Raw genomic sequence first — 27,347 nt, 5'->3', positions numbered from 1 at the left:
AGCTTTATCCTCTAACCATTAGGGAAGGGGGTAAAAGCACTAAATTCTGAGTTTAATCATGTGACCAAAGAGGTAATTACTCACACACCAAGTAAATTCCCTAGAGAACATAGTTCAGACAACTTCCAGGGGCGGAAGCTCTGTGTCCCTCTTCCTCATGCTTTCCCATGCACCTTTCTTCCACATGATAGGTCCCAAGTTGTATCCTTTACAATATAACTGCAACAACAACCACAGGCCTTTCCTGAGTTCTGTGCTTCATTTCAGGAAATTATTTGTGAGGTGGTGAAACTCCTTGAATTTGTAGCCAAATCTGGTACCAGTGTTAGTAGGAGGCTGAGGACTTAGGCTTGGTGTCTGACCACGGGGCAGTCTTATGAAACGGAACTCCTTTACCTACTCTAAACTTTAAACCTACCTAACTAAAGCTAACTCTAGCTAAGCCTCTAACTACCCTAACTCCCAGGTATTAATCGCAGGAGTAAATTGAGTTGGAAGATTCCCAGCTGGTACTGAAGAAAAACTGTTGGAAAACAGAGCATCTATCTAGCCACTTCATGTTACAAACAGTACTAGTCTAGGGCCTCTTCTACCCGTATCTACCCCACCCTCCTTTACTTCCAGCTTCACCCTAGGAAGCATCTCACAGGAACCAGTCTCCTCTCCAAGGATTTTAACACTTTCAAGATGCTGCTTTGGTTCCTACTTCCCTTCATTTCCCTCAGCCATTCTTGGCTTGGGTGGGGTCCAGAACCATCTCTTCCAAGACAGCTTCAGGACTACATTTTCTTAGGCTACAGCTGCTCACTTGGTTTGAAACCAGGAGTCTCTAGAAAGTTTTGTGAATCCCCAGGAAGCTGCAGAACGTTGAACAGCGTCCTAGCCATTCTGTGCAGACTAACTTCACACTCCATAATCCGGAGGTCTTCCTGCCTCACAGGATTCAGTATTACAAATATTTCCAATGCAGAAAGTAGAATCGGCTGGTCTAGGTGGATGTATGGAATCAAGACAGCGAACCAGACTCACGGGAATAGCAGGTATTTAATAAGTCCTATAGCTTATCTGAGAATCCATCATAATACTGGCCTGATCATCATGAATGACTTCACAGTGTGGACAATACATAGTCCCCTCACTTCGTAGCTGAGAGCACTATGGCACAGAGAGATTACAAGTGACATAGTTGGTGAGAGAGAATGCCAAAATGGGAACCTAAGTCATCCTCCCATCAACTTTGTGTAACTTCAATACCCCATAGCCAGAGGTCACGGTAGTGCTCTGAAGGGGAACTGGACAGTGAACTGTCCTCCTGTCTCCTGTTTCTTCACCCACTGAGTGTGGATCGGGTATAAAATAGAAGAATGAGATTTTTCCAGTTGAACTGGCGTAAGGTCAAATTTCAGTGTGCCACTTTCTCTGATTCTGGCAAGCTGTGTCAGTTTTCTTTGTTTCTTTGTGGGATCTGGGAATGCTAGTGCCCACCTTGCAGGGTTTAAGGATGGTAACATGACTGGGTGCTAAGAACTGACACACAGTAGGCACTCAATCAATGGCTGCGGTCTGGTCACCACATGCTCCCAGCACTGAGGGGAGGTGCTCTGGTTGTGAGGCTGAACTTTCCCTTGCTTATTTAGCTGTCATATCACACTGCACACCCATCCGGTCTCACCCCATAAATCGCTCTCCTAGCATTTCTGCTTTCCAAATTGCACTATTTCATTGACTCTCCATTTCCTGACTTTCCATCATCCCTGCTCTCTCCTTCTCCAGCTGTAGCTTGTAGTTTTCCACAGACATGCTTTATGAACTTTCTAACTGGGTTCGGGGGAGGGGGCTGTTGGTTTTCTTTATTTTTTTGATTGTTGTTCTTTCTCTGTCTGTGGTGAGGATCATAGCACATCCCAATTTAGCTTCGTCAGCTAACTTAATGTGCTATTTTTCCCACTCTTTGTCTACAAGGCAAAGATTCCGGAAGCCCAAAGGAGAACATTTTATGTCGGTGTTGTTTTGGGGTTTTGTGTGTATATGTGCTAATCCTGGGCTTGAACTTAGGGCCTGGTGCTATTCCTGAGCTTTTGTCTCAAGGCTAACACTCTACCACTTAAGCCACAGCTTCACTTACTAATTATGAGCCACATTTTGTGTGTGTGTGTGTGTGTGTGTGTGTGTGTGTGTGTGTGTGTACCAGGGCACAGGGGGTTAAGACGGCGACTTGATTGGAAAATAGTAGTCTAAAAAGGAGACAGCTGTCCTAAATAGACATATTCAACAATGAAAATCTCAGTCCTAAAGCCAGTTGGGGATCTGCCTGGCCACTGGTATATACTAGTTTTTATTAAAATACTAAATCTCCTCTCTCAAAAGCAATTGTCCTTACTGATTTTTTCAAAAATAGTAAAACAAATTGGGAAGGTAAACAGGGTGAATAATGTTGTTAATCACAGTCTTAATTTCAAAATGGTGCAGTCACTGATGGTTTGTTCCTTGACCTCTCCAGTGGCTTTTGACATCTTCATGTTGTGTCCACATCATCTTTCTAAGGTGTATTCACAGGGGCACATCAAGGGAAAAGTTGTGACTCTAGATTGGGAATCCTTGGCCTTGTGGGTCTTCAGGCAGCTGGTTGAGGAGCAGACCCCCACAGACCCTTCCAAGCCCACAGACTGCCTCTTACTGCCCCTAGTGACCCCAGAAGAGGCACCTGGACCCTCCATATCTGGCTAAAGGTGGGAAACATAAACATGGATAAAAGATGTGTGTGTGTGTGTGTGTGTGTGTGTGTGTGTGTCCACAATGAGAAAGCTGCACATAATGCAGGATAAGTTTTTCATTCTGCACTCAACACCTATCTTAGAAATTCAAAGATCCTTATGCAGTGTGATCTGTTCAGCACTTCCCAGGCCCCCAGGACCCCTGCCCAGCACATGCAATGCTGACCCCCTTCTTCCATGGTGAACCACACAACTCACTAATCATTTCCAGCGGGAAGGAACCACAAATGAACAGTTGCACATGAGGGAGCAGCAGGAGGAAGGATTGACTTGTGATGTCTTGGGTTTGGGTTCTTTTAATTTGATGCCTGCACTCAATTACCAGTCGACCATTACAATGCCTAGAACAGCCTGCTCTCATTTGAAATGCCAGGGGAGTGCATCTGAACTAGGAGTCACGCTTTCTAGACTCAAGACTTGTTTCCATCATCCTTAGCATCACCGCTCACCCACAAATCAAAAATCCAACAAAAAGTCTAGTACATGCCAGGGTTTGTTTTGAACTCCCTTTTTAAGAAATGCCTCGCAGAGAACATGGAGGATAGCCATTAGAGATGTCAGGGTCCTGATGAGGATGAAGAGGGAGGTGGGAGGTCAGGAAGAAACCTGAAGCAGTCGCAGCAGTTTGTATTTATTATTCTCTGTGTTGGCACATGGGCAAGGTACCTGCATTGTATCAATATCTCATGGTATTGATTTGTTTCTCGTTGTGCTTTGGGGACACCGTAGCATGCATTATTTCTCATCTGCTCCTTATTATTTCTCCTCACTATAGACAAATCGTTCCTAAGCCTTAGAGAAAAAATATTCCTGAGAAGACAGAGGATCAGGGGCGATGGGAGGATTCACTGGCCTCCAATTCCTGCCCTGAACCCCAAATTGACTTTTCTCAGGGTGGCTAAGGATGTTGATGTCTATGTTTTGTGGGTTTTCTTTGGGCCAAAGTTGGCTCTCTTTCTTTCTGAAGCTGTGTCTCGTTCCTACAACTGTGTCTCATTGGATTCTTTCCACTCCTTTTTTTTTTTTTTTTTTTTTTTTGCTTGGTCCTTGGGCTTGGACTCTAGGCCTGGGCTCTGTCCCTGAGCTTTTCAGCTCAAGGCTACCACCCAACTTCCTGGAGCCTTAGTGCCACATCTGGTTTTCTAGTGTTTAATTAGACATAAGAGATTCATGGTATTTAGTGCCCGGGCTGGATCTGAACCATGATTCTCACATCTCAGCCTCCGGAGTAACTAGAATTACATGCGTGAGCCTAAAGGCCACCACTGTGGCTCCATCTTAAAACCAGAACTCTCACTCTCTGCCCTAGTTGTTCTCAAGCCTAACTGTGCAGACTTCCTGAGCTTGTCCTGGACACCATTCTTAGGTATTTACAAGCTGGAGGTCAAGGAGGGCAGGGAATCTCTTTTACTAGTCTCTCTCAGAATGGGATGCATCACCTCTGGGAGATAGCTGTGCCACAGAATCTACTACAGATGGTGAATGATTATTTTCTTCTGTACACATGTCTTATTTTCTACTGATTACCATTCTGAGGTCAGAGTTCTTGTTTTCTATCTCTGTGTGTATGTAGTCTTGGGTGCAGTGTGGACATCCTTCCCTGGAAATCCACAGGACCCCAGCGACAGACACAGGCACAGAATCCTCTCCAACCCAATAGGCGGAGCCGGACCATCCCTAGCAGCCTTTTACAGCTGGCATTCTGTCCTCCTTGGACTGGTTGTTAAACACTTGGATTGTCATTCCTCTTTTCAACCACTGCTATAATTTGGGTCTGTATGTGCCCATAACATACAGATGTTAAAAGCATGGTCTCTAGTTTGGCACTGCTGGGCGGTGGTGGAACCTTTAGAGGATAGGAAGAAAGTTAGGTCTTTGGGGGCCTGTCCTGAAAGGGAATGAAGGACACACCTCCCTCTTTGCTCCTAGCCTACCCTGAAGTGAGCAGGTCTTCTCTGCCATGTGTTTGTACCATGTTATAATGTGCTGCCACAGGCCCCAAAAAACAGAACTAGGTAACCATGGGGGGGGGAGACATAAATCAGGATAACCTTTTCTGCTTTTATTTTATTTTTTGTCAGTTGTGGGGCTTGAATTCAGGGTCTGGATGCTGTTCCTAGGCTTTTTGTGTTCAAAGCTATTGCTCTACTACTTTGAGCCATAGCACGACTTCTGGTCTTCAGGCGGTTCCTTGAAGATAAGAGTCTCATGGACTCTCCTGCCTGGGCTGGCTTTGAACTGTGATCTCAGATCTCAGCTTCCTGAGTGGCTAGGATTATAGGCGTGAGCCACCAACTGGTGCCTGGTTCTATTTCTGTTTTTAAATAGACTATTTCAGTTATTTTTTACACAGGAACAAATGTAAGACCAAGGATCCAAGTTTCTTCCTTTGTCCCTTAAGTATTTCAACAGATCTTGGTGTAGGAAAGAAACCACAAAAATCTTCTCACATTAAAACAAATAAAACTAAGTGAAAAGTAATGTATATTAGATGCCTAATAAAAATGGAATCTACTGTATTATCCTAGAACATGATTTTAACAGGCACCCTTCATTCTCTTTGGAAATAAAATCAAATAAATTTGGGAGCTCATCCTAAAAACCAAAAAGATACACTAAAAGAATGACCAAGTATTGGAAGCTTCAATGAAACCTCCCAAAAAATGATGCTGTTTAACTGGCTTAGATGATTTTATAGCTAGAATAGAGGTGGGGCCATGGTTCTTGTCATAAATCATGGGTGTGTGGCTGTTGGAACATTGCTATTTTCAATGTTCCCATAGCAGGACTGCAGGAACTCCTGGGAAATGATTCCTAGATGAGTGTTTAGCACATTCTACCACAGAGAGATGTCCCTCCAGTAGTTTCTGAAAAGGGTTTAATTGTTCGTCCTTGGGGTCCTGATCTGACCCTGGAGAGTTCCTTGACACATACACCTTGATTCTTGACCTCGAAAATTCTAGATAGCAAAATGAGCAGGGATCAGGAAAAGCAGAAATCCTTAGAATAGAGCGAGGTGCTGGAGGAAACCATTAAAAGGCTGTTTTTAGTTGTTGCTTTGTTTTTTTGTTTTTGTCTTTTTCTTCTTTGCCAGGATCAAATTTCCTGAAGCATGCCGAGAAGGTGGGGGCACATGTGCACCTATCCAGCATGTAAGGCTACCTAATCACCATAGAGAGCAAGCTGCTGCCAGGCCTCCACATTTGACTTCCTGAAGCTCAATTAGTTGGGCCTGGACAATACCATTGTAGCTGCCACTAGTACTCAGAAGCCATGCTTGCCAGATTGTCTTGATTTCCCCAAATATTTTGGGTCTTGGCCTAACTGCCACTCAACCACAGATTTTAGAATTGAGCCTGGCATTTCATATCCTTTGCCAGCTCTTAAAATAAATCTTTCCTCTGGAGTAAATATCAGCCTCCTGTAGAAGCTTGGGCCTGAACAGGCTGCATTTCTTTCAATTTAGACAGGAATAGCTCTATAGAGGAGCCTCATGCTATACAATCCTCACCAGGCTCTGGCTCAATCTTCTCTCTTTGGAATTCAAGGGCACAAGGTAGACACTCTTCAAGAAAGACCACAGAAATGAGTCCTTGAAGCTGGGTGGGATTGGGGAGATGTCATGTGGTCTGTCTCTTAGCTCACTGAAGCTAAGAGAACTATCACCTGTGGTTTAAACACCTTTTTCATGTTGAAATCTCATCCAGGACAACTAATAATGAGCCAAAATTGAAGGCTTGTAACTGATTTACAAACTTACTGAGTAGAACAACCAATCCCAAGCAACCAAAAATCAACAATCTCTGCTTTCATGACTCTGTTCAACTTACTAACAAGTATGGAGTCCCTTCTATTTAATGTGCCAAGAGTTTACAGTATATGAGGTTCTGTGAGAGAGTCAAAGATCAAGATACCAAAGGTTTGCCATCTAGAAATTTCTACCCAGGAATGGACAGCCCAAAAGCAGACAAATAGACACAGGTTGAGTAATTTGGAAACTTATGAAAAGTCCAAGATGGAGGAAATTAGGAACCAGCTGGTGTTTCAAGTAAGAAATAGTATTTGGTTTGGTCTTCAAAGGAAAGGTAGGACGTTAGGATTAGATGGTATCTCAGGGATACTTCAATAAGTGGAACCTTCGTGGGCTGCTAGAACGTGCGTTGCCCTTCATCTCTGAATTCTTAGCACTTAAGTCTTACACAGGAAAGATGTTCACACACATGAAAATTTTGGTTCAAATGTGAAAGGGTATCAATGTATGTGAATTAATGCACCTTCTATCTGGCAAATATCATGTAACTCTTTTATTAATTACAATAAAAAATTTTAAAAAAATAAAATAAAATGTCAGGTGCAATGATTCTGAAAAGAAAAGAAGAAAAAATGAAAAAAATGGAAAAATAAAAAAGGAAAAAAAAGAAAGAAAAAAAAATTTTGGTTCAAGTATCTGCAAAACCATTGATGTTGATGCTTGGGAAACAGTAGCCTGAACGGATGAAGAGAAAAAGGAAGCCAAGTTGGTTGGCTGCTGGGCAACTCCAGAGGTCTCTGCATTGTGACATGAGCAGAAAGGAAAAAAAGAAGATGCTGCTGGTGGAAGTTAAGACACCCTTCCGTCCCATGAGGAGCCAGCGGGGGTGTCTGCTGAGACATCCCTGGCAATCGGTGGAGCACTTTGATGAAGTGTTTGGAGGGTCTTTGAGCATGGTGTGCTTCACGGTTACATTTGGATTCAAGTCCTGCCTCTGCTGCTCCTAGATTTGTAACCTGGAGCAGAGCATCAGGCACTGTGAGCTTCCGTGAGCTCAGGATCATTGGGAGAACAATATCCATGAACGCAGAGATAGTAACTAGGGGTGTTGACTTCAAGGCTATCATTTTTTACATTATTTTTACTGAAATATTATCTTAAAGATGTAAAAGGACTTGAATATGTCATTGAAACCCTTTTGTGGGTAGTCAGAAGCTCATTCTAGTTTTAATGGCATTGGAAGTTATACTAGATACCAAGGCAATTCCTGGTGACAAATGAAATCACTTTTTTATCTTCTTTTTTCTTTATTCTTTTTTTTTTCTTTTGTGCCAGTACTAAGGGTTGAACTCAGAGCTTGGTTTCTGTCCCTGAGTTTTTTTCATTCAAAGCTGACATTCTACCACTTGAGCCATTCTGTTTCTGGTTTGTGGTGGAGATAAGAGTCTCATAGACTTCCCTGCGCATGCTGGTTTTGAAATGCCAGCTTCCTGTGTAGCTAGCATGAGCCACCAGTGCCTGGTTTGGTTTTTTAAATCCTTTCTTGAAACAGCTCTTTAACCGACTAAAAGAAGGAACAAACTCAGTTAAGCGTTCTTATTAAGGGAAGTCTGCTTAGGTTCTGTTGGTGCAGAAAGTTGGCATTTATAGCAGAATGGCATTTTACCCCCAAATCCCCGCCTTCCAAGTTACAGCAGAAGGAAGGAAGGAAGGAAGGAAGGAAGGAAGGAAGGAAGGAAGGAAGGAAGGAAGAGGGGCTGGAATCCCACTTTATTGGCTTCTTCCCAGCATCAGCTGATCCTGACTCAGCTGTTTCCCCAATCATGTCAATAGCAAGCCCCAGACTCCCCCTCCTCCCACACTCAGCCCCAACAAGACTGCTTTCTGAACAGAATTCACCAAGTTCTGGACAAAAAGTGAAATCTAGCCAGGGACAGTCTCCCATACACTGTGGACCAGAATCTATGTCACTGCAAACCAGGGGCTCTTTTATTGCAATTTTGCAATAAAAATGTGAGCGATCGTAAGCCAGACTCAAAGGAACATAGGCTCAATGGTTTCCCTTGTTTGTCATAATCAGTAGAAACCTGGGTCTCTCCTAGCAGAGATTTGCAATAGAGCAAAACCTAGATACATAAGGCCATATAGGATGACGCTAAATGAAAGGACCTCGAGGATATAGAAACAAAAGCCATATAATGAGTGATTGTTGTCCTTAATGTACTATGTTATCTCTCATCTCTTTTGCTGTCCCTTGATTATCTCATATTGTTACAGTATCTTACTTTGTTATCTGATATATTGGATATATTTGTATTTGGTTATTTGAAATTGGATAGGGAAAGGGGAAAACAAGATGAGTGGTGGGGGTGGGGGGGAGGGAAATGGGGACCAAGACATGAGAAAGGGTATCAATGTACGTGAATTAATGTACCTTCTATCTGGCAAATATCATGTAACCCTTATATTAATTACAATAAAAATATATGAAAAAAAGTGAGCGATTAATAGTCCTGGCACAGAGCAAAAGTGTAGATTTTAACTGACTATCGTCAAGGAAGTATAATAAACAATACAATTCCAAGCAAGGAAAATGTGTCCACAAAGACAGGGTGGGTACTTGCTTTTAGTATTATTTTCAGAAATCAAATAGATCCCCAATGTTATATTAGAGTTCGAAATAAAATTTATGTGTGATGCCTTAAAAATACAGAGGAATATGTTCAAGAGTAAGAGCAAAAGGATAAAGGAATTCAGTCTAAGAAGTTAAGGCTACCACATCCTTGAGTTCTCTCAGGACTCAGGGACAGTTCAGACTTTCAGAAAAAACATTTGTGCACATGTTCTAAGACAGTATAAGTTGCATTAATTAACATACTGTACTTTCATGGGCCAGATGGCTGCTAAAGAGCTCTGGGTTGTATTTGGATTCCATGTTACAGGTTATTTCCAGAATATTTCCAGTGTAGAATTGCCATGGGCATTAGAAATATTAACTAGGAGGTATCTAGCTTAAGATAATTATTGCTGTTTTCTTATTTTATATTGAATGGCATCACATTTTTCTTCCCAAGACATGAATTTATGTATGTGCATATCATTGAAACTTTGGCAAAAGGGACATTCCAAAACTTTTGGTGATTTCAGCATGATTAATGAAATCTCCTATTTTTTTCTTTTTTTATGGCATTAAGGTTTGAACAGTAGGCCTCACATTTGCTGCATTAGTATTCTACTCTACCACTTAAGTCATACTCTTAATCAACTTTTAGTTTATTTTTAAACTTTTGTCGAAACCTTAGACCACAGTCCTCCTACCTCAGCCTCTACCATACTGTGCTCTTGAAGGCTGATTTTTTAATAGTCACCATAACTCATTAAGTCTATAGAAAGTGCTATCCATGGTCTCTATATTAGTGAGTTAACACTAATATTCAGGCTAATTGTATTATCTCATAACATATTTATCTTATTTTTGATTTTTAAAAAAACTTTCTATTTTGAATGTTTCGGGTATTACCTTAAATTTTCCTTCAGAAGCAATTGCTTGTTTTAAAGTAACTGTCAATGGCTGAGCATTGTTCCTTTCTGTTCTGTGGGGTTCCCCCCTCCATAGGCCATATAATGAAATATTGGGAGCCTGATGGATTCTCACTCCTTTTTTTTTGCCAGTCCTGGGGCTTGAACTCAGGGCCTGAGCACTGTCCTTAGGCTTTCTCAAGACTAGAGCTCAAGTAGCCACATCACCACTTCTAGCTTTTTCTATGTATGTGGTACCGAGGAGTTTTCGTGTATGCTCGGCAAGCACTCTACCACTAGGCAAAACTCCTGTTTCAGATTCTTACTTCTTTTATTGCTCACTGATTGACTCATAGTTTGGGGTTTTATTTATTTATTTTATACCAGTGCTGCCGCTTGAACTCAGGGCCTAAACACAACCCCTTGGCTTTCTCACTCAAGTCTGGCATTCAGCCACTTGACTCACAGCTCCACTTCCAGCTTTCTAGTTAATTGAAGATCAGTCTCCTGGACGTCTCTGTCTAGGCTGGCTTTGAACTCCGGGATCCTCAAATCGCTGTCTCCTGAAATAGCTAGGATGACAGGCATCAGCTACCAGCCCCTGGCAGGCTCTTAGTTCTGACTTGCTCAAATGCACATCTATGTGTTCCATAAACACAAAGAGAACACACAACATAATATGAAGGACTGCCCTCTGCCTCACTCAGGGAAGACACTACTTTGACACTCTCCACAGGAGAGGGACATTTGGCAGGTAGGGGTAAAAGAAAGGGACAGTAGAGTCAATGGCATGGAGGGCATTCAGACTGGGCATTCAGTAGAGTCGGTGGGCATGGAGACATTCAGTTAAAGTGTGCATGGTGAAACAGTTCCTCCTTGGTCTCCTCTGCTCCTGTCTCCCTCGCCCCCTTCAGAGTCTCTGCCTACTTAATCCCTGCTTCTATCTGTCTTGTGATTTGAATCCCTCTCCCCCTGCCCCACCCCGGTTTGCATTTCAGCACAGATCTTAGAACCAGTGCTGAGCCACGATAGTTGGTTGAGCCATAAAAACTGACAGGAAAGTTGCTAGTGGTTTCTCAGAAGAAGACAATTGACAGTGCAGTGAAAGACATCAGGGCTTCTCACATGTCTGAGTTTCTAAATTCTTATATCTGATTTTGTCTTCACCATTATGTATCCTTTCATTAGAAAGAAATCATCCTCACTCAAATTCCGTCATCTTCACGGTCAAAATGTGATCTACTTCTGGTTCTAGAACATTATTTTACTTTCCATACATTTCTTTATTCCCCCAGGTGCACCATTTCCATGGTGATGTCTGGCTTTTCCCCTCCCCTCCCTAAGCTCGTTCCCACCAAGTGGTCCCCAAATCATGCTTCATTCTTCACCTCCCTCCCTATCATGGCCCAAGCTCCCAGTGCAGTTGACTGCAGATCCAAGAGACAAAGTAAACAGCAGATGCTAAGAAGACTCAAGGGGCAGCTCACTGTGACCTGATCCTCACCATTTATTTATTTTAAAAACAAACCTCAAAGCAATCCTACTAGAACTTCATAAACAGTTCTAAACCGTTTGCTGTGACTTGGAAGTTTGGCTTTCTAGAATGACGCGGGACCCAGGAGATGCAGGTGGCACACCTGAATTGTGAACACCGGGAGAACCTCACACAGTGTGGGAACTGAAGAAGACCTGTACGGGGTTCTGGTTCTCAGAGGAGACAATGTGGCCACTAGAGGGACTCTCCTGGAGTCCATTTTATAAGGCAACACTGGGGATTGAACTCAGGTCTTATGTGGGTTTGGCAAGTGCTCTACTGTTTGGGACAGGGCCTTATTGTATAGTCTTGACTGCTTGGAATTCATTGTCTTCCTTACTCCACATTTGATCTTGGAGTGTTTTTCCGATCGTATGGCAGAAAAAGGCAGTCTGCTATGGAATGACCTACCCGGCCTATATAATGTACTAAACCAGATCTAACAAGCATGCCTGACTAGATCTGCTTTGTTGTTCACAAAGTCCAGGATGACAGCTTGAATGTACAGGAAAAGCTCAGTCCTGATGAATAACTGAAATTTTTGTCCTAGAAGCCCCATTTTGCTTTTTCACTCACACAGCCCTAGTCTTGCACTCATTCACCTCTCATTACCACCTGCTCTGTCTCTGGTGGGTAACTCACAGATCTCGGTCTAAAACATCATTGGCCTTACCCAGTAGTCAGATCTAAACACAACCCACCTTCAAACTCATAGCACAAGAGCCCATATTGTCCTAAAGAATGATTCTAAACATGGTGTGACCACGCGTCTGCCCGAGGTACAACCTTCTCACGCTGGCCCACATACTGAGCTGGTTCAAGAGCTTGGTGAACTCTGAGTTCAAGTAGACAAGGATGAGGCTGCCGAAGTCATTCAGGCATGACACAATTTGGGTTTGGACCAAAAATGCAAGACAATCTCTTCAGTAAAATCAAGCTGGCAGACTAGGGACCTGGAGTTGCAGTGTTCTGTTTGTCAAACATTGCTCTGAGAGGTGAAAGCAAAGCTGGGCCTCTCCTTTGCTTTCCATTGCCCTACAGCAATTACTTTGGTTCACAGCAATTATTCCGCTTTAAACTGAACAGGTTCTATTGGAAGTCAAGATAATTGAGTTAAGCCCTATTTATTACAATATAATGGCTGGAGCCATGAAGTCTAAACCATGACTCTGGGTTCAGGTCTGTTGCTTGTGCCTGCAAAGTCACCTGGCCCAGCCTTTGGAAAGAGGGAAATACTGCCCAGAAGGACAGCTAGATGAGACTGTCTCTAGGGTCTGAAGAAGCTGAATAAAGTGGCACTGTGGCTCCAGTGGTAGAACAATAGCCTTGAGCTGAAGAGCTCAGGGACAGCACCCAGGCCCAGAGTTCAAGCCCCACAACCAACTTTTGAGAAAAAGACTTTTAGCCAGGCGCAGTGGCTCATACCTGTAATTCTAGCTATTCAGGAGGCTAAGATCCAAGGACTGATTGTGGTTCAAAGCCAGCCCAGGCACTAAAGACTGTGAGGCTCTTATCTCCAATTAACCACTAGAAAACTGGAAGTGGCACTGTGGCTCAAAGGATAGGGTGGTAGCCTTGAGCTGAAGAGCTTAGGGACAGTGCCATGCCTGACCGACAAAAAAAGGGGAAGGAGAAGGAGGAGAAGAAGAAGAGGAGAAGGAGGAAGAGGAGGAGGAGGAGGAGGAGGAGAAGAAGAGGAGAAGGAGGAAGAAGAGGAGGAGGAGGAGGAGGAGGAGGAGGAGGAGGAGGAGGAGAAGGAGGAGGAGGAGGAGAAAGGGGAAGAGGAAGGGGAAGGGAAAGGAGAAGCAGCAGCAGCAGCTGGCAGTCATTTTATAATTACCTTAGTTATGAACCATCCTTTTTCAGCCACTAAAGTCAAAGGAGATACAAATTTCCCTTTCTTATAATAGAACCTGCTGGGAATGGCTTCTTTCTTATAGACCGTCATGTGTTCCACAGTGCGGAGTTTGTTATAGATCTGCAAAAACAACCAAAAGGGACCGGTTTTGCAATCTAGCTCCTAAGGAAAAGGCCCAGGAGAGGATACACAGAAGCCTATGCAGACACCCCTCCTCCCATCATGGGGGCTCTTGCCTCAGAGTGCTTTCCAGGAGCTGGCCACAGACTCACGACTGGTCCTTGGTCCTTCATTTGCTGCAGGTCATCCAAGCTGATATACTTGCTCAGCTCTATCACTTTGTCCATCCAGAAGATGTCTGTCATCCCATGATCCGAGAAAATGATGACATTCAGAAGGTCCCGCAGGCCCCGCTCCTGGAGAGTGAGTAGTAGAGGTCACTGCTCACCTGTGGGAAGTCTCCTCAAGAGGTAATGTTAATCTTAGTTAGAAATCATCAGTGCCAGGATAGTTTCTTGGCTCCAAATTTAATCATCTTCCTATCTGTCCCAAAAACATGGTTCAAAAACCAAGTGCCAGTAGTTGATGCCTGTAATCCTAGAGGTTTAGATCTAAGAGCTGAGGTTGCAGAACAGTCCCCGTGAGAATCTTACATCAAATTAGCCACTCAAAAACCAGAACTGGCTCAAGTGGCTCAAGTGGTAGAGTGCTAGCCTTGTGCACAAAGAGGCCCAGGGACAATACCCAAGTTTGGAGCTCAAGCCCCATAACCACCAACAATAACAACAAAAAGATGATTCAGGGCCAGGAGTTTGGCCTAGTGGTAGAGTGCTTGCCTAGCATGCACAAAGACCTGGGTTCCATTCCTCAGTACCGCATACGCAGAAAAGTTTGGAAGTGGTACTGTGGCTCAAGTGGTAAAGCTCTAGCCTTGAGAAAAGTCCAAGGACAGTGCTCAGGCCCTGAGTCCAAGCCCAGGACTGGTCAAAAAAAAAAAGGTGGTTCAAAGTCATGACAGAAGTCTCTGAGGGAGGGACAGAGACAGCACAGCCTCTACAAAATCACGCATACGGCTAGCATATAAGGGACCCTCCCTGTTTTCTTCTACTCTATCTCCAAACTTGTGTGGTAATGAAGCCAATCACAGGCTCCCATTACAGATATGAAAATTAAAGTGAAGGTAAAGAAAACAAATACAAACAATGAAACCAAAGAAACGAACAAAAACTTGGTATAAAGTCATCCAGCCAGATCCTAGGTCTGGCCTCTGTGTTCACCAGAAGCGAGTGACCAAACTTACTAAGATTCTAAAGACCCGGGTTCGGTGTCCAGCTAAGGGAGACGATAAGCCACATCAGCCCTCTCAACACCATGGTCCCCACTGTGGAAGGAGGTATCTCTTGGCGCCTCACAGTGTGGTGTGAGAAGAGAAGGAAAGCTTGCACTGGCTTAGTAAGAAGGAAGGAGTTGAGAGGGGTGATGGAGACAGTGAAGGGGTAACAGGAGGAAGTTGTCCTTGCTTTAGGTCACCTGGATCCACTGGGTCATATACTTGAGGATCGTGTCCACGGCCTTGAGGGCATCTTTTCTCTGTGGTGAAGAAGGTCCGTAGTGGTGACCTTCCACGTCAATGCGCTCATGGTATATGGCTGCTAGGTCAGCACGGCCACTCCTAGAGGAGGCAGGAGAGAGTCATGGGTGAGGGAGGTCCCTGGACCCACCAGCCCCCTGTAAAGGTGTTAAGACCCGGAACTGGAGATCAAGGCCCAAACTTCAAAATAAGCAAGGTGGATGGTTGCTAGTGCCCAGCTCCGAGGTCACCTCAGTCTGGCCGTATGAGAACGTTCATCGTGTTCTAAGAGTTGGGATTGTGCTAACAGACACAGGTAATTTTTTTATGCTTTCAGCTTTACCATCAACTTTACTGACATTGGAAGGTTAGAAAACCAGGAAAGAGGCAACTGTGTTGGTTTTTTGTTTGTTTGTTTGTTTGGTTTGGTTTGCTGTTTTTCAGTTGTGGGGCTGGAACTCAGGAGTGCCTGAGCACTGCCCTTGAGCTCTTTTGCTCAAAGCTCTACCACTTTGAGCCACAGTGCCACGTTCTGATTAATTGGATATAAGCATCTGGTGGCCTTTCCTACCTGCGTTGGCTTTGAATCTCGATCCTCAGATCTCAGCCTCCCGTGTAGCTAAGGATTATAGACTTAAGCAACTGGCAACCAGCTGAGGCGACTTTAAATAACCACAGCTGCAGTATCTAAACTGCGTGCACATCTCTAAATACAGCAGTAGATTACGCAGTCTAACTGGCAGTGAAAACAGCAGTACCACAGCAAGCTTGAAGACGGCAAAGTGGTTACTGTTTCAGGCTGAACGTCAGCAGACACTTGTTCTTTGGGGATGCGGGAAAGAGCCATTCCAATTTGGACATAGAATGAATTCCAGTGGTAACCACACTTCCACCGACCTCAAAGTCCCTGCCTTGGCCATCCATCAGTGAGTGGCAAAAATCCAAGCCTTTAACCCTCTGTGCTTGGTTAAGAATGCCTTAAAGGAAGCCAGTGATACAAATGGGAATAGGAGGCTGGAGGAGCAAAGAGGGAGAGATGTTCCAGAAAATGTACCCTCTGCCGTCACGGGAACACTACTTTTTCTGTGAATCCCTTCCCAGGTCTGGCTGTACCCACCCTCTACCCATAAAGCACAGGAAAGTGACCAGAATAATAATGAAGATGGTGATGGTGGTGGAGGTGGTGGTGATGATCATGATAACAATGACAATGACATAACAAGAACTGACGAATGATGAAGCAATAGAAAAGCAATTCAAGCTAATTTTTTATGCTATCAGGAGACAATAATACTCTTGGAAGATTGCAGTATATTTTTTTTAAAAAACTATGTTTTAAACACACACACACACACACACACACACACACACACACACACACACACAGTTTTCTTGCACTGAAAACGTGAAGAATAAAAGACCAGTGCTTGCAAGGCCTTTGCTCTTGCCATCCACAATGAGGGGAGCAGCTTTGTAGCTCTGTTTGGAGAACTCAATATAGCTGTCAGACAGCCCCTGCTCTCTCCCACAGCAGATCTAGGGCAGATGTTACCTTTCCCAAGGTGTTTCCTCTGGTGTTTCACATGCTCCTATGGTTCTTCAAGGCTCACTTGTTGGCTCTGAATTTCTGGGTTGTGTTGTAATTGCTCACGTTTGTGCCCTTTTCTCTCTGTTAAATTGCGAGCCACTTTCTCCCTAGGAAGGGTGATTCATTCTTTCTTGTGTCTCAGCATTGGGCACACTGGAACTCTGTAACATGCTCCTACCTCCCTCAACCCCACCAAACCCTGGAGAGCTGGGTGTGAGATGGGGTGAAGAGTCACAGGGAAATGAAGTCCCTCACTTCTCCACACACAGAACTCTATGTTTGGGGGTTGGCTCTACACCCCCAAATGGGGAGCTACAGTGGCTGAAGGGCATTACCACATTTGTAGATGAAGAAACAGACTTGTGAAAGTTCTAGAAGGGACATTCCTTGATCTGTAGGATGCAGCTAGAACTGGAAACTCAAACCTTCCGCCTCCAAAGGCAGAGCACCTTTTCCTCTCCTAAACCAGGCGATCCTCTAAACTAGAGGGCAAATGCTCAAGTACATTCTGCCTGGAATCTTCTCTTGTGTTCTGTCAGGTTCTTTGGGAATAGCTGTGAGAATACACTGGTCTCAAGTGAAATTGTTAAACAAATGTTCCCTTTTTAGAACAAAACAAACTGACCCTTTTCTAACCAGCCCCATTACTAACCTCCTCCACTGTGTAGATGGGTATCAGTTACTATTTAGTTGTTTCTCACCAATGATATTAGCATTATTCATACTTGCTAAGGTGTGAATAACTAATCTGAACCCCTCCACATCTCTAGTTTTGTCGAGCACAAAAAGTCATTTTAGGGTCCCACAAGTGTGTAGGTAGTGAAGAAAAGTTTGAATTTGGGAATCTCCCTTTCATCCACAGGCTGAAACTTAGTTGAGACCTGTGTTCATGCTCAGGACTGAATGCATTGCCTCTACTGCTATCTCTGAACATGGTGGAAGTTTAAAAATATATTATTCTGCAGTTAAGTCCCACAGTTTACTCCCTTCATGCTTTTAGCAATTTGGGCATTCAGGCATACTGATAAGGACACTACCATCTGTCATAAATAGGGTCCATATCTGGAGCAGGAAAATCCTCTTTTACACAGTGGAGACTTACTATAGTGAGGCAAATTCAAAAACAAAGTTTAATGTGGCATTAAAGTCTGATGTAAGCTGGGTGCGGTGGCTCACACCTGTGGTGGCTACACAGGAGGCTGAGATCTGACGATTGAAGTTCAAAGCCAGCCTGAGCACTAAGAAGTTTGTGAGACTTTTATTTCCAGTTAATCATCAGAAACCGGAAGTGGCACTGTGGCTCAGGGGGTAGGGAGGTAGCCTTGGGCTGAAGAGCTTAGGGACAACACCCAGGCCAACAGTTCAAGTCCCATGACTAAAGAAAAAAAAATAAAGTCTGATGCAATATTTCTAGGTCTGTCCACTTTAGCTATTGTATGTTATTCATTTAGTGTGTGTGTGTGTGTGTACTGGTGCTTGAACTCAGGGCTTTGTGCTCTCACTTGGCTTTTTCACTCCAACCTGGCACTCTGCCAGTTGAGCCACACATCTACTTAGGACTTTTTGATGGTTAATTGGAGATAAGAGTCTCAGACTTTTCTGCCTGGGCTGGCTTCTAATACTCAGATCTCAGGCTCCTGACTAATGAAGATTACAGGTATAAGCCACCAGCACCAGAAAGATCACTTTGCTTTAAACCTTCACCCTGAGGCAACAGTCACAGACTGATTTAGGAAGGCGGGTTGCAATCTTAATAAATCTCTATGACATCAGAGCACTATCGAGAATCACAGTTTACCTCACGGCTGGGTTTCAGGAAGCTGTCAACCCACAGACCAGGAGCACTTGATGTGGAGGGCTTGCCATACAGGGATTGCATATGTGAGAGGTTTTTATATTCAAGTTGCATTGGTTCATTAGGGGATTGAAGTCTCCAAGAGCTAAGAGCTTTTGCCAGTTTGGAGCATTGCAGACAAATCTTTGGTAGCCAGCTGTTTTCTACCTGGGTCTGGTCTCTATCACAAGCCAGCTTGTTTTTTAACAGATTGGTCAGGTCTGGAGTGGTAAGTGGGAAACTATAAGATATGTCATTGGCCATTTATAGCTTTAAGACCCAGGATCCAGCCAGAAGAGCCTGTGGCCATTCATCCAGTTCCCTACAAGTTTCACATGTCCATTAGCTCTGGGACTTCAGGAACACTCATATCTCCAGTTACCTTAGGACTTTCTCCAGGTTGCTCTGCAATATAAAAAGTTTCTAATGACTGGGCACTGGTGGCTCACACCTGTAATCCTAACTAGGCAGGAGGCTGGATCTGAGTTTGAAGCCACCCTAGGTAGGTAAATCTGTGAGATTCCAGTTAACCACCAAGACAATTAGAAGTGGTAGAGTGCCAGCCTTGAGCATAAAAGTTTAAGAACAGTAGCTAGGCTGAGTTCAAACTTCAGGACCAACAAAAACAAACAAATAAACAAATTTTTTTGTAATATCACATCCATATTGCTTACAAGAGTGTGCTATGAAGAAAGAAGAATTAGAGACGGGAAGCAACTTAAAGGAATTATTAGAATTATTATTGGCTTGTTTCTAAGAGGCCTCAATTTTGTAAGCCACCTTTGTATTAAACAAGATTTTCCCTACAAACAAGCCCAAGATTGAAAGTATGGCCCCCTAGTCAGGTGATACATTGTTTAAATTAGCACTATGTGAATGCTAATGATGCTAGAACATAAAGCAAGACTTACAAATAAGGACCTAAAATGATGTGTGCCTTTTCACCACCAAACAAGAACACTGCCCACAAAGCTTGCTCAAAAGACACATCTAACTACTAATTAGTGTTCTGACTTTGTAAACTTCGTTGCTACCTGCTAGGAATCTGATAAGATCAAAAGCATTTTGATCTGATAGAGAAAGAAATCCCCAAATTGCCATCTGTTTTTTTTTTTTTTGCTAGTCCTTGGCTGAGTTGATCAGTGGTAAGAATCCCATGGACTTTTCCATTCGTGTTGGCTTCAAACCCTGATTCTCAGATCTCAACCTGCTGAGTAACTAGAATTACACATCTAAGACACCATCACCCAGCATCCAAATTCTAGTCTTCCTATCCTCTACATGATTAAGTTTTTCTGCCTCTAACACTACTCATGTCCTCTCCTTCTCCATCACTCCATAGATACAGTGTGAATTCTCATGTTCTTCTAACCAGCTCTTCCATTTTCCCTATCCCCAGTAGTAAAGTAACTTGAACCTTGGTATAATTCCATGAAAAGACATAACGGATAAATGATGAAGCTTTTGTTTTGAAAATTTTTCCTTTGTTCCCGTCTTTCTTCCTTCCTTTCTTCCTTCCTTCTCTCTTCCCTCCCTCAATTATTTTATTATAATTTATTTGCTTTTAAAATTTATTTGGTGGTATTAGGGATTTAACTCAGAACCCTGATCATGCTAGGCAAATGCTATACCTCTTGAGCCCCCAATCCTTTTGTTTTTCCTTTTCTTTTGAGATGAGGTCTCCTAACTTTGCTGAGGCTGGCCTTAAATTCTTGATCTTCCTACCGCCACCTCCTGAGTTACTGGGATATAGATGTATGCCCCATACCCGCCTTGAAAATTACCTTTTGATGGGCATTGGAACAGCATAAATTCGGATTCTTTCTTCTTACTGACAAAGATGTCTCAGATGAATGACCAAATAATATATAATATATTATAAGTATAGATAATATATTATATAATATATTATATATAACATATATAGGTATAATATTATATATATATATTAAATAGGTTGATGTTTTCAAAAGACTTGCTTGCTACACAGAAAAAGAAAAGGAAGGGGAAAAGAATGTCTTCTGTTTGTCCCTGAAGGAGGAGGAAAAAGAGGAACTCAGGCTCACTTGAGTGTAAACTACATTCTTACCCCTCCTTTCTTAGTCCAGAAAGGGGAAGGGCCCAGGCCAAGACAGCTGAGCCACTTTGCCTGTGGAAATAGCTGGCTTATCATCCATTTTGTCCTTTGTCACTGCAGCAGGCCCTAAGGTTCTGGATGTTGAAAGAGCTCTTCTGGAGCTATACTTAGCAGCTGAGTCTGCAGTTCTGCAGCACAGTTACTAAAACACCCTTTGGTGAGGAGGCATCTTGGTCAACCCCCTGGGCCAAAATGGCAGAGGCTGGTAGGGCTCTCTGGCTGCCTCCTCAGCACTTTCCTAACCTACTTATAGCTTAGTTTGGCTTTAGCACCTGGCATCTTTTCCTACCCACGGAGCCATGAAAGTCCTGCAAACAGAACTCCTGGAGGATGGGTTCAGAGTCCGTGCATCACAAACAATTCTCTTCTGTGAGATAGGATAGCAGTACATGTCCATATGCTAACTGCTGAGTTGCTGTGTGTGGAGGCAGAGAACAGAAAGCATGAGAGGTGGCTGCTGCTGGTTGTATAAGGTACTGAGCAGGCTCTAGAGACTCCAGCCCTCTCCAGCTCTGCAAAAGCTCAAGCCCTGGATATTCCCAAAGAAACCAGTTCCAAACAGGTGTCTCTCCATTCTCCCTCACTGTCTGACTACTGCATGCAAACTTCGTAGGAAGCCTGAAGTCTTCACAGGCAGGGGAGGTCCAGGAGACTAGGGACTGTATCTCGTGGAAAGAGCTGGCTGCTGCCCCTCATCCCCAACCTGAGATCCAAGGCACAATATTTAACTTTCAGACAGTTAGTGCTCCCTTCTGTAAGATGGGAAGAACAACATCTATGTTATCAGGTAGATGAGAGAGGAAAAAAAATGGGTTCATGGCAACAAAATCTTTAGGACCAATGCTATTGGTATTAAAAACATCAATTCTCATTCCTTCTCTTTTCCTCTGTGCTGAAAAGTAGTATAAGTTCAAAGTAGCATCTGGTTTCTATGGTTTCTATGAAGCTATATGAGCATTGGAGGGCAAAGCTCAGGTCAAACATGGGCTCTGGGTTGTCTCTACTCAAACATGGGTTTGAGTTCCTGACGTTTGTGGGCCTGTTGAAATGTCCCTGGATAAGACTCCATGTTTAAGAGTGTTTTTTCGTTTGTGTATTTTTGTTCATGTGTTGTGGTAGTCCTAGTGTTTGTCCTTAGGTCTTCATGATTGATAGTCAGGCACTCTACCACTTGAACCACAACCCTACCCAATTTTGCTTCAATTAGTTTTCAACTAGGGTCTTATTTTTGCTTAGGACCAGTCTTGGACTGCAGTCTTTCTGTCTATGCCTCCTATATAGCTGGGATTACAGACTTGAGCCATCAAATTCAGCTCCTCTGTTGAGACAAGTTCTTGAGAAATTTTTACCTGGGTTGGCCTCCTCAGTGCTTTGCAACACAGACATTAGCCACCATGTCCAAAATGTTAATAGTCTCTCCTACTTTCTATGCTCCTCCTGGGAAAATGTTTACATGTAGTAAATAGTAGAAATGTATATTCACGTTGGACATTGGTATGTAGACTTTTAAGTGTTCTTTAAATGCCAGCTAGGAATTTGAGCTAGAGCTGAACAGAAACCAGGAGGTAAGCTATGGCATTTTAGTCATGTTTCCTCACTCAGGGCTATCTGATGGAAAGATAAGTAATTACAGGACTTCGCCTAAGCACAGCTTCCATGAGAATGAATGATTCCTTCAATCCACATTAGTGCAAGCACAAGTTACCACAGATAGAGTTCTTGATTGTGCCAGCCTGTCCTGGGCTATGCATCTTGTCATGTTTACTTCACTCTTGAAGAGGACTAGTCTTAGAAATTCCTGGAGGCTTAAACTCCTGAAAAGTTTAGACTGGAAACAAAAAATATTGGTCCACAACCTCCAATTTTTAGTTTGCTTTGTAAGGAAGTAATGAGAAACATAATAAGGCAAGTTTGGTTGAAGAAAGTACTGTTCTTTTGGGGGAAGTCTGGAATTATCTTTCTGCTTCCACAGTAGCACAGCTGGCCTACTTGATTTCCTCTTGGTTTTGCATTCTCATCTCAAGTACTATCTAGCTTTTGAGATGAAAGGCCTATATCTTCACACACATTATTCAAAGGGGCTGTTTCTGGTGGCCCCATTAACATTGTCAGTGTGATTGATCCATAAGGCAATTGCCCCAGTCTGATTCAGTCCTGCCCAGACTCTTACTGACAAGTTCCAGGGCCATCTCTCCTGTTGTGTACTATAAATGGTTCCCAAAGGGCTCATGTCCATGTACACAGAAATAAACATGAGTTGTTCTGAGTTAGGCAACAGGGTTCTCGCTCCATGTTGAGACCTAGCTACTTCTCCACATCTCCAGCTCTTTTCAGCTTTTTTCTCTGAAGGAGACCAATGTGTTGGCTACTAACTACATATGTCACTACCAACAACAACAACTACCACAGACCCTCCTGATTACGAAGATAAAGATGCCTTTTTCCAGAATTCTATTACTTTGTCATGTGACTTGCAAAGGAAAATGAAACCACAACAACCCCCTGTGCAAAACAGCAACATTTCTGAGGAGGAAGGAGAGCCAACCAGGTATTCCTCCAGTATTCTGCTGTCCCTGAAGCATGCTTAGATTGGGCAGCATCTCAGCCTGTGTGGACCTGAGATTCTCATGGCTGTGAGCCCGTGCTTCCTGCCTGTGAACCACTCTGTTGTAGCTATGAGAGTCCATTCAGTTCTAAGACAAGATGAACAAAAGCTTAGAGACAGTGCCCAGGCTCTGAGTTCAAGCCCTGGGAGGAGCACAAACAATAAAAAGAGTATTTTTTTCCTAGAATATGCCCCTTATTTTATGGAAGTGGAGCGTTCTAAGGGTCAGTGGATGCAAGACTTCCTTTTTCCTTTGATAGCTGCCACTTACCCTGCAGCTAACAGTAAAAAAAGGAAATGAAAGAATGGGGTTTACAAGAGCCACAAGACCTCAGTTAAGGCCAGCTCATGAGGCTAGGGCTGTGATCTGCCCACTGTTCAACATGAATTGGCTTTCCCTCTCCCAGCTACAAACCATATTCCTTTTTTTTGTAAGATGAAGATCCTGCTCAGGTTCCAACACTCTGATCACTATGGATCTTCTGCTTTGACTTTGCTGGGAACCACATCCAGTGGCCAAGAGGATCTCAAATCCAACGCTGGAAAACTGAGGCCCCAAAATACCATTAGCCTCTGATTTCTAATTCTGGTACTCAACTGCACTGCCTTTTGTTTGGTTTTTCTTTGTTTTTGATGGTGGTACTAGCATTTGAATTCAGGGATTTCAAATTGTTGGGAAGATACTCTACCACATGGGCCATACAACCAAATCATTTTTACTCTGGCTATTTTTGAAATAGGGTCTTAATTTGCCTTGGCCAATCTGGACTGTGATCCAACTGCTTTGCACTTTCTGCAGCTGGGATGATAGGCTTTTACCAACAACTGATTTTTCTGTTGAAATGGTATCTCACAAACTTTTTTGCCTAGACTAGCCTAGAACTGCCATCTTCCTGCTCTTAGCTCCACATAGCTGGGACGACAGGCATGTAGTTCCACTCCTATTTATTGGTTGAGAAGGGGAATCTCAAAACTTTTAAACCTTAAACCATGCTACTACTGATCTTAGCCTGCCAAGTATTTAGGATTACAAAAATGAAGCACTATCCTATTTCAAATAAACATATATACAATAAACATATATACACTATATCAGATAACAAGGTAAGATACTGTAACAATATGAGATAACCAAGGGACAGCACAAGAGATGAGAGGTAATATAGTACATTAAGGACAACAATCACACATTATATGGCTCTTGTTTCTATATCCTGGGTGGGGTGAGGGAAATGGGAACAAAAACATGAAAAGGGGTAGCAATGTTTGTGAAGAAATGCACATAATGAATATAATGTAACCCTTCTATTAATTATAATTAAATAAAAAAGATCTAGCTACAACAAAAAATATGTAGCCCTACACAGAGCTGGTCTGCTGGTCTGATGGTCTTTTCCAGTGATTTCTGGTAGTCATTTAAAACTATCTTGACTTATTTGGTTATCAGTTTCTCTGACAGATTCATGTGTGCTGTTCAGAGCAGCATTATTAATTTCTACAGTTTTCAAATCCTATGCTATTGTTCCATGTAAGAAGAGAAAAAACTTCCATGTCCTAATATGTGAATGTGTTTTGCATCTCTCCAAGGAGGGGTAGAATCAACAATTTCCCCAACCTTCATTGTTCACAGATCTCACCTTTTTGCCTAATCCTGATGTCTTAGAAATGCATTAAATCATTATAAGGAAAATGGGATAGTCATATTAGTTCTTTGTTGTCCAACAGCACACACACACACACACACACACACACACACACACACACACACACACACACACACTGCAGATCCTAAAATCGTGGAGATTGCCTTTCTCTCGATCAACATTTCCACGGAATACCTTGCCTAAAATTACTTCTTTAGAACTATATCCCACAGTAGCCAACCCTATCCAAGACCTTATTTCACCCATGTCTTAACACACTTCATTCAGTTCCCTTTATTGGTGCTGGAACTGCAGCAATGGTGTGACCGAGGATTTGGGACTTACTTGAGTGAGTCCAGAGCATCGCTGACAGCATTGGCAAAGTTGATATCCGTTGGGACATTTTTATATTCCAGGCAGTATTTAGGTCTGACCCCAAGAATCTCAACCTCACAGCCTAGGAAGGAAACAGACAGCAAATGATTACTCTGACACCAATGTTCAAGGTAGGGTTATGAAGCTGATGTCCAAGATCACATATGGTTAGTCTAAATAAAATGATGTTCATTTTCATGAGCTAAAATAACTGGTTAGGGACTGGGAGTTTGGTCTAGTGGTAGAGTGCTTGCCTAGTATGCACAAAGACCCAGGTTCATTTCCTCGCTGCCACATACATAGAAAAAGCTGGAAGTAGTGCTATGGCTCAAATGGCAGAGCTTTAGCCTTGTGAAAGCCCATGGACAGTGCTCGGGCCCTGAGTTCAAGCCCCATGACTGTCAAAACAAAACAAAACAGAAAACAAATAAAATAACTGGTTGTGGCACTGTTGATTCATGCCTATAATCCTAACTACTTAGGAGGGTGAGATCTGAGAATCTCAGTTCAAAATCCGACTGGGAAAACAAATCCCATTGACTTGTCTCCGTTAACCAGCAAAATGTTAGACTAGAGATTTGGTGGCTCAAGTGATAGAGCACCAGCCAAAAATAAAAAAGCCTATTGAGAGTATGGAGGCCATGAGTTCAAGTCTCATTATTGACACAAAAAAGTAACTTGTTGCTGATAGTGATGCTTTTAACTTTATTTTTTTGCCTCACCAGAGTACTCTTAAATGTCATTCTTGTGCAATAGGGCTTATGGTAGAAACAACAGTAATTTGATAATAAAAACAAAGTAAAAATTAATGAACATAGAGAAATACTTTCGTTACAGTTTGTTTCCTATGTTCTTTTCAAAACTATTAACTCTTAACTGAGAGAGAGAAAGGGAAGAGGTAACTCAACTGTCAACTGACACTTACTTGAGTAGGTACTTGTAATGGTAACCAACCCCTCTATACATCACCTTCACAATAATAAAAAATTAAAAATAAATAAAATATGATTTTTAAAAAACCTCTGAAGTCTTCTAGTATACCTGATCTGTTCTGGAATCAAGCGTTGGTAGAATCTGGTTAATCGGATATTTATGAAATGGGCATTTCATTATCTAGTGGCACACAAAGACTAACTGGACTTATGAGTGAGCAAATGTCACCAAGTTTAATGCAGGAATTCTGAGTCATGGCTTTGACTGTCATAATATGCAGTGAAAGCAACAGAGGCATTCGGATATGAGTGAGTTCAGTTTCTCTGCCCTAGTCTTCTCTTATTCTCAGAAGAAGGCTATACAGTGTGGACACATTAAATGAAGGAGTAATTCATGTCCTGTGTGAGTCAGAATAGGACAGTATAAGATTTTTATCACACTATTGAGAATGGTGATAACTGAACACTTATGAATTATTTATATCAAACAGGAATTGGCCACACAAAACTAAAATCATGGAAAGGAAAACTGGGTAAGTGGGGACTGCAGCTGTATGAAGCATACATCTTAGAGTGGATTCTTGTGCCACTGCCATTCACTGGGGATAAGGTTGTCAGGCAATATTAAGATAATTTTTATTATACACATGCTTTCTCTAACAAAATGCTTCTGAGAACATACTCTAAAAATTGCAGTCTAGTTCAGTTGTGTTATGTACACACAGCAAAATACCCCAAAGAAATGAAAATGATGCCAGTTATATTTATTGATATAATATTGTAAGTAGAAAAAAGGGCTAAAATAATATTACAAAAAGAAATTCCTTTTTGTAAATACTTAAAACATATTTATGTCCACAAAAGAAGAAATGTAAATACAGCAAAAAAAGATTAATTTTCTGGTGGCTTGTGTAGTTGATTTTTGCGGTGGAGAGCTGAAATAAAATCATGATGAACTCTCTTCTCTTCCATCACTTAGTCTATGGAAACAATAAGCTTTTGATTTGCAAGGTTTCCTTACAGCTAAGAATGGTCATGTGGCCAAGTTCTGGTCTACTGAGAAACTGAACTTAGGGTCTACCGAGATCTACAAAGAACTTCTGATGGAAAGCTTTGCTTCCTCATGAAAGATGTATTGTACTAATGACACTGCATCTCCATCTTTTCCAGTTTGGAATTTAGACAAAGAAAACATGTCCTCTGGACCTGTGGCAGCCATCTTGAAAT

At 42.6% G+C, this 27,347-nt stretch overlaps 1 protein-coding gene across 1 annotated transcript in view; it reads right to left on the bottom strand.

The window, feature by feature from the left end:
* Positions 1-27,347, bottom strand: part of Enpp6 (ectonucleotide pyrophosphatase/phosphodiesterase 6) — an 81,716-nt gene that overhangs the window by 7,889 nt on the left and 46,480 nt on the right. The window contains exons 3-6 of the mRNA XM_090353774.1: positions 25,159-25,270; positions 14,967-15,108; positions 13,673-13,852; positions 13,419-13,556 (exon numbers count right to left, since the gene is read on the bottom strand). Coding sequence (XP_090209900.1) covers positions 13,419-13,556; positions 13,673-13,852; positions 14,967-15,108; positions 25,159-25,270 — 572 coding nt within the window. The remainder of the gene's footprint in view (positions 1-13,418; positions 13,557-13,672; positions 13,853-14,966; positions 15,109-25,158; positions 25,271-27,347) is intronic.

Source organism: Megascapheus bottae, chromosome 20 (assembly GCF_031878675.1).
Source record: "Megascapheus bottae isolate mThoBot1 chromosome 20, mThoBot2.hap1, whole genome shotgun sequence".
In the NCBI taxonomy this organism is placed as follows: Eukaryota; Metazoa; Chordata; class Mammalia; order Rodentia; family Geomyidae; genus Megascapheus; species Megascapheus bottae.
This window is presented reverse-complemented; position numbering and strand designations above follow the sequence as displayed.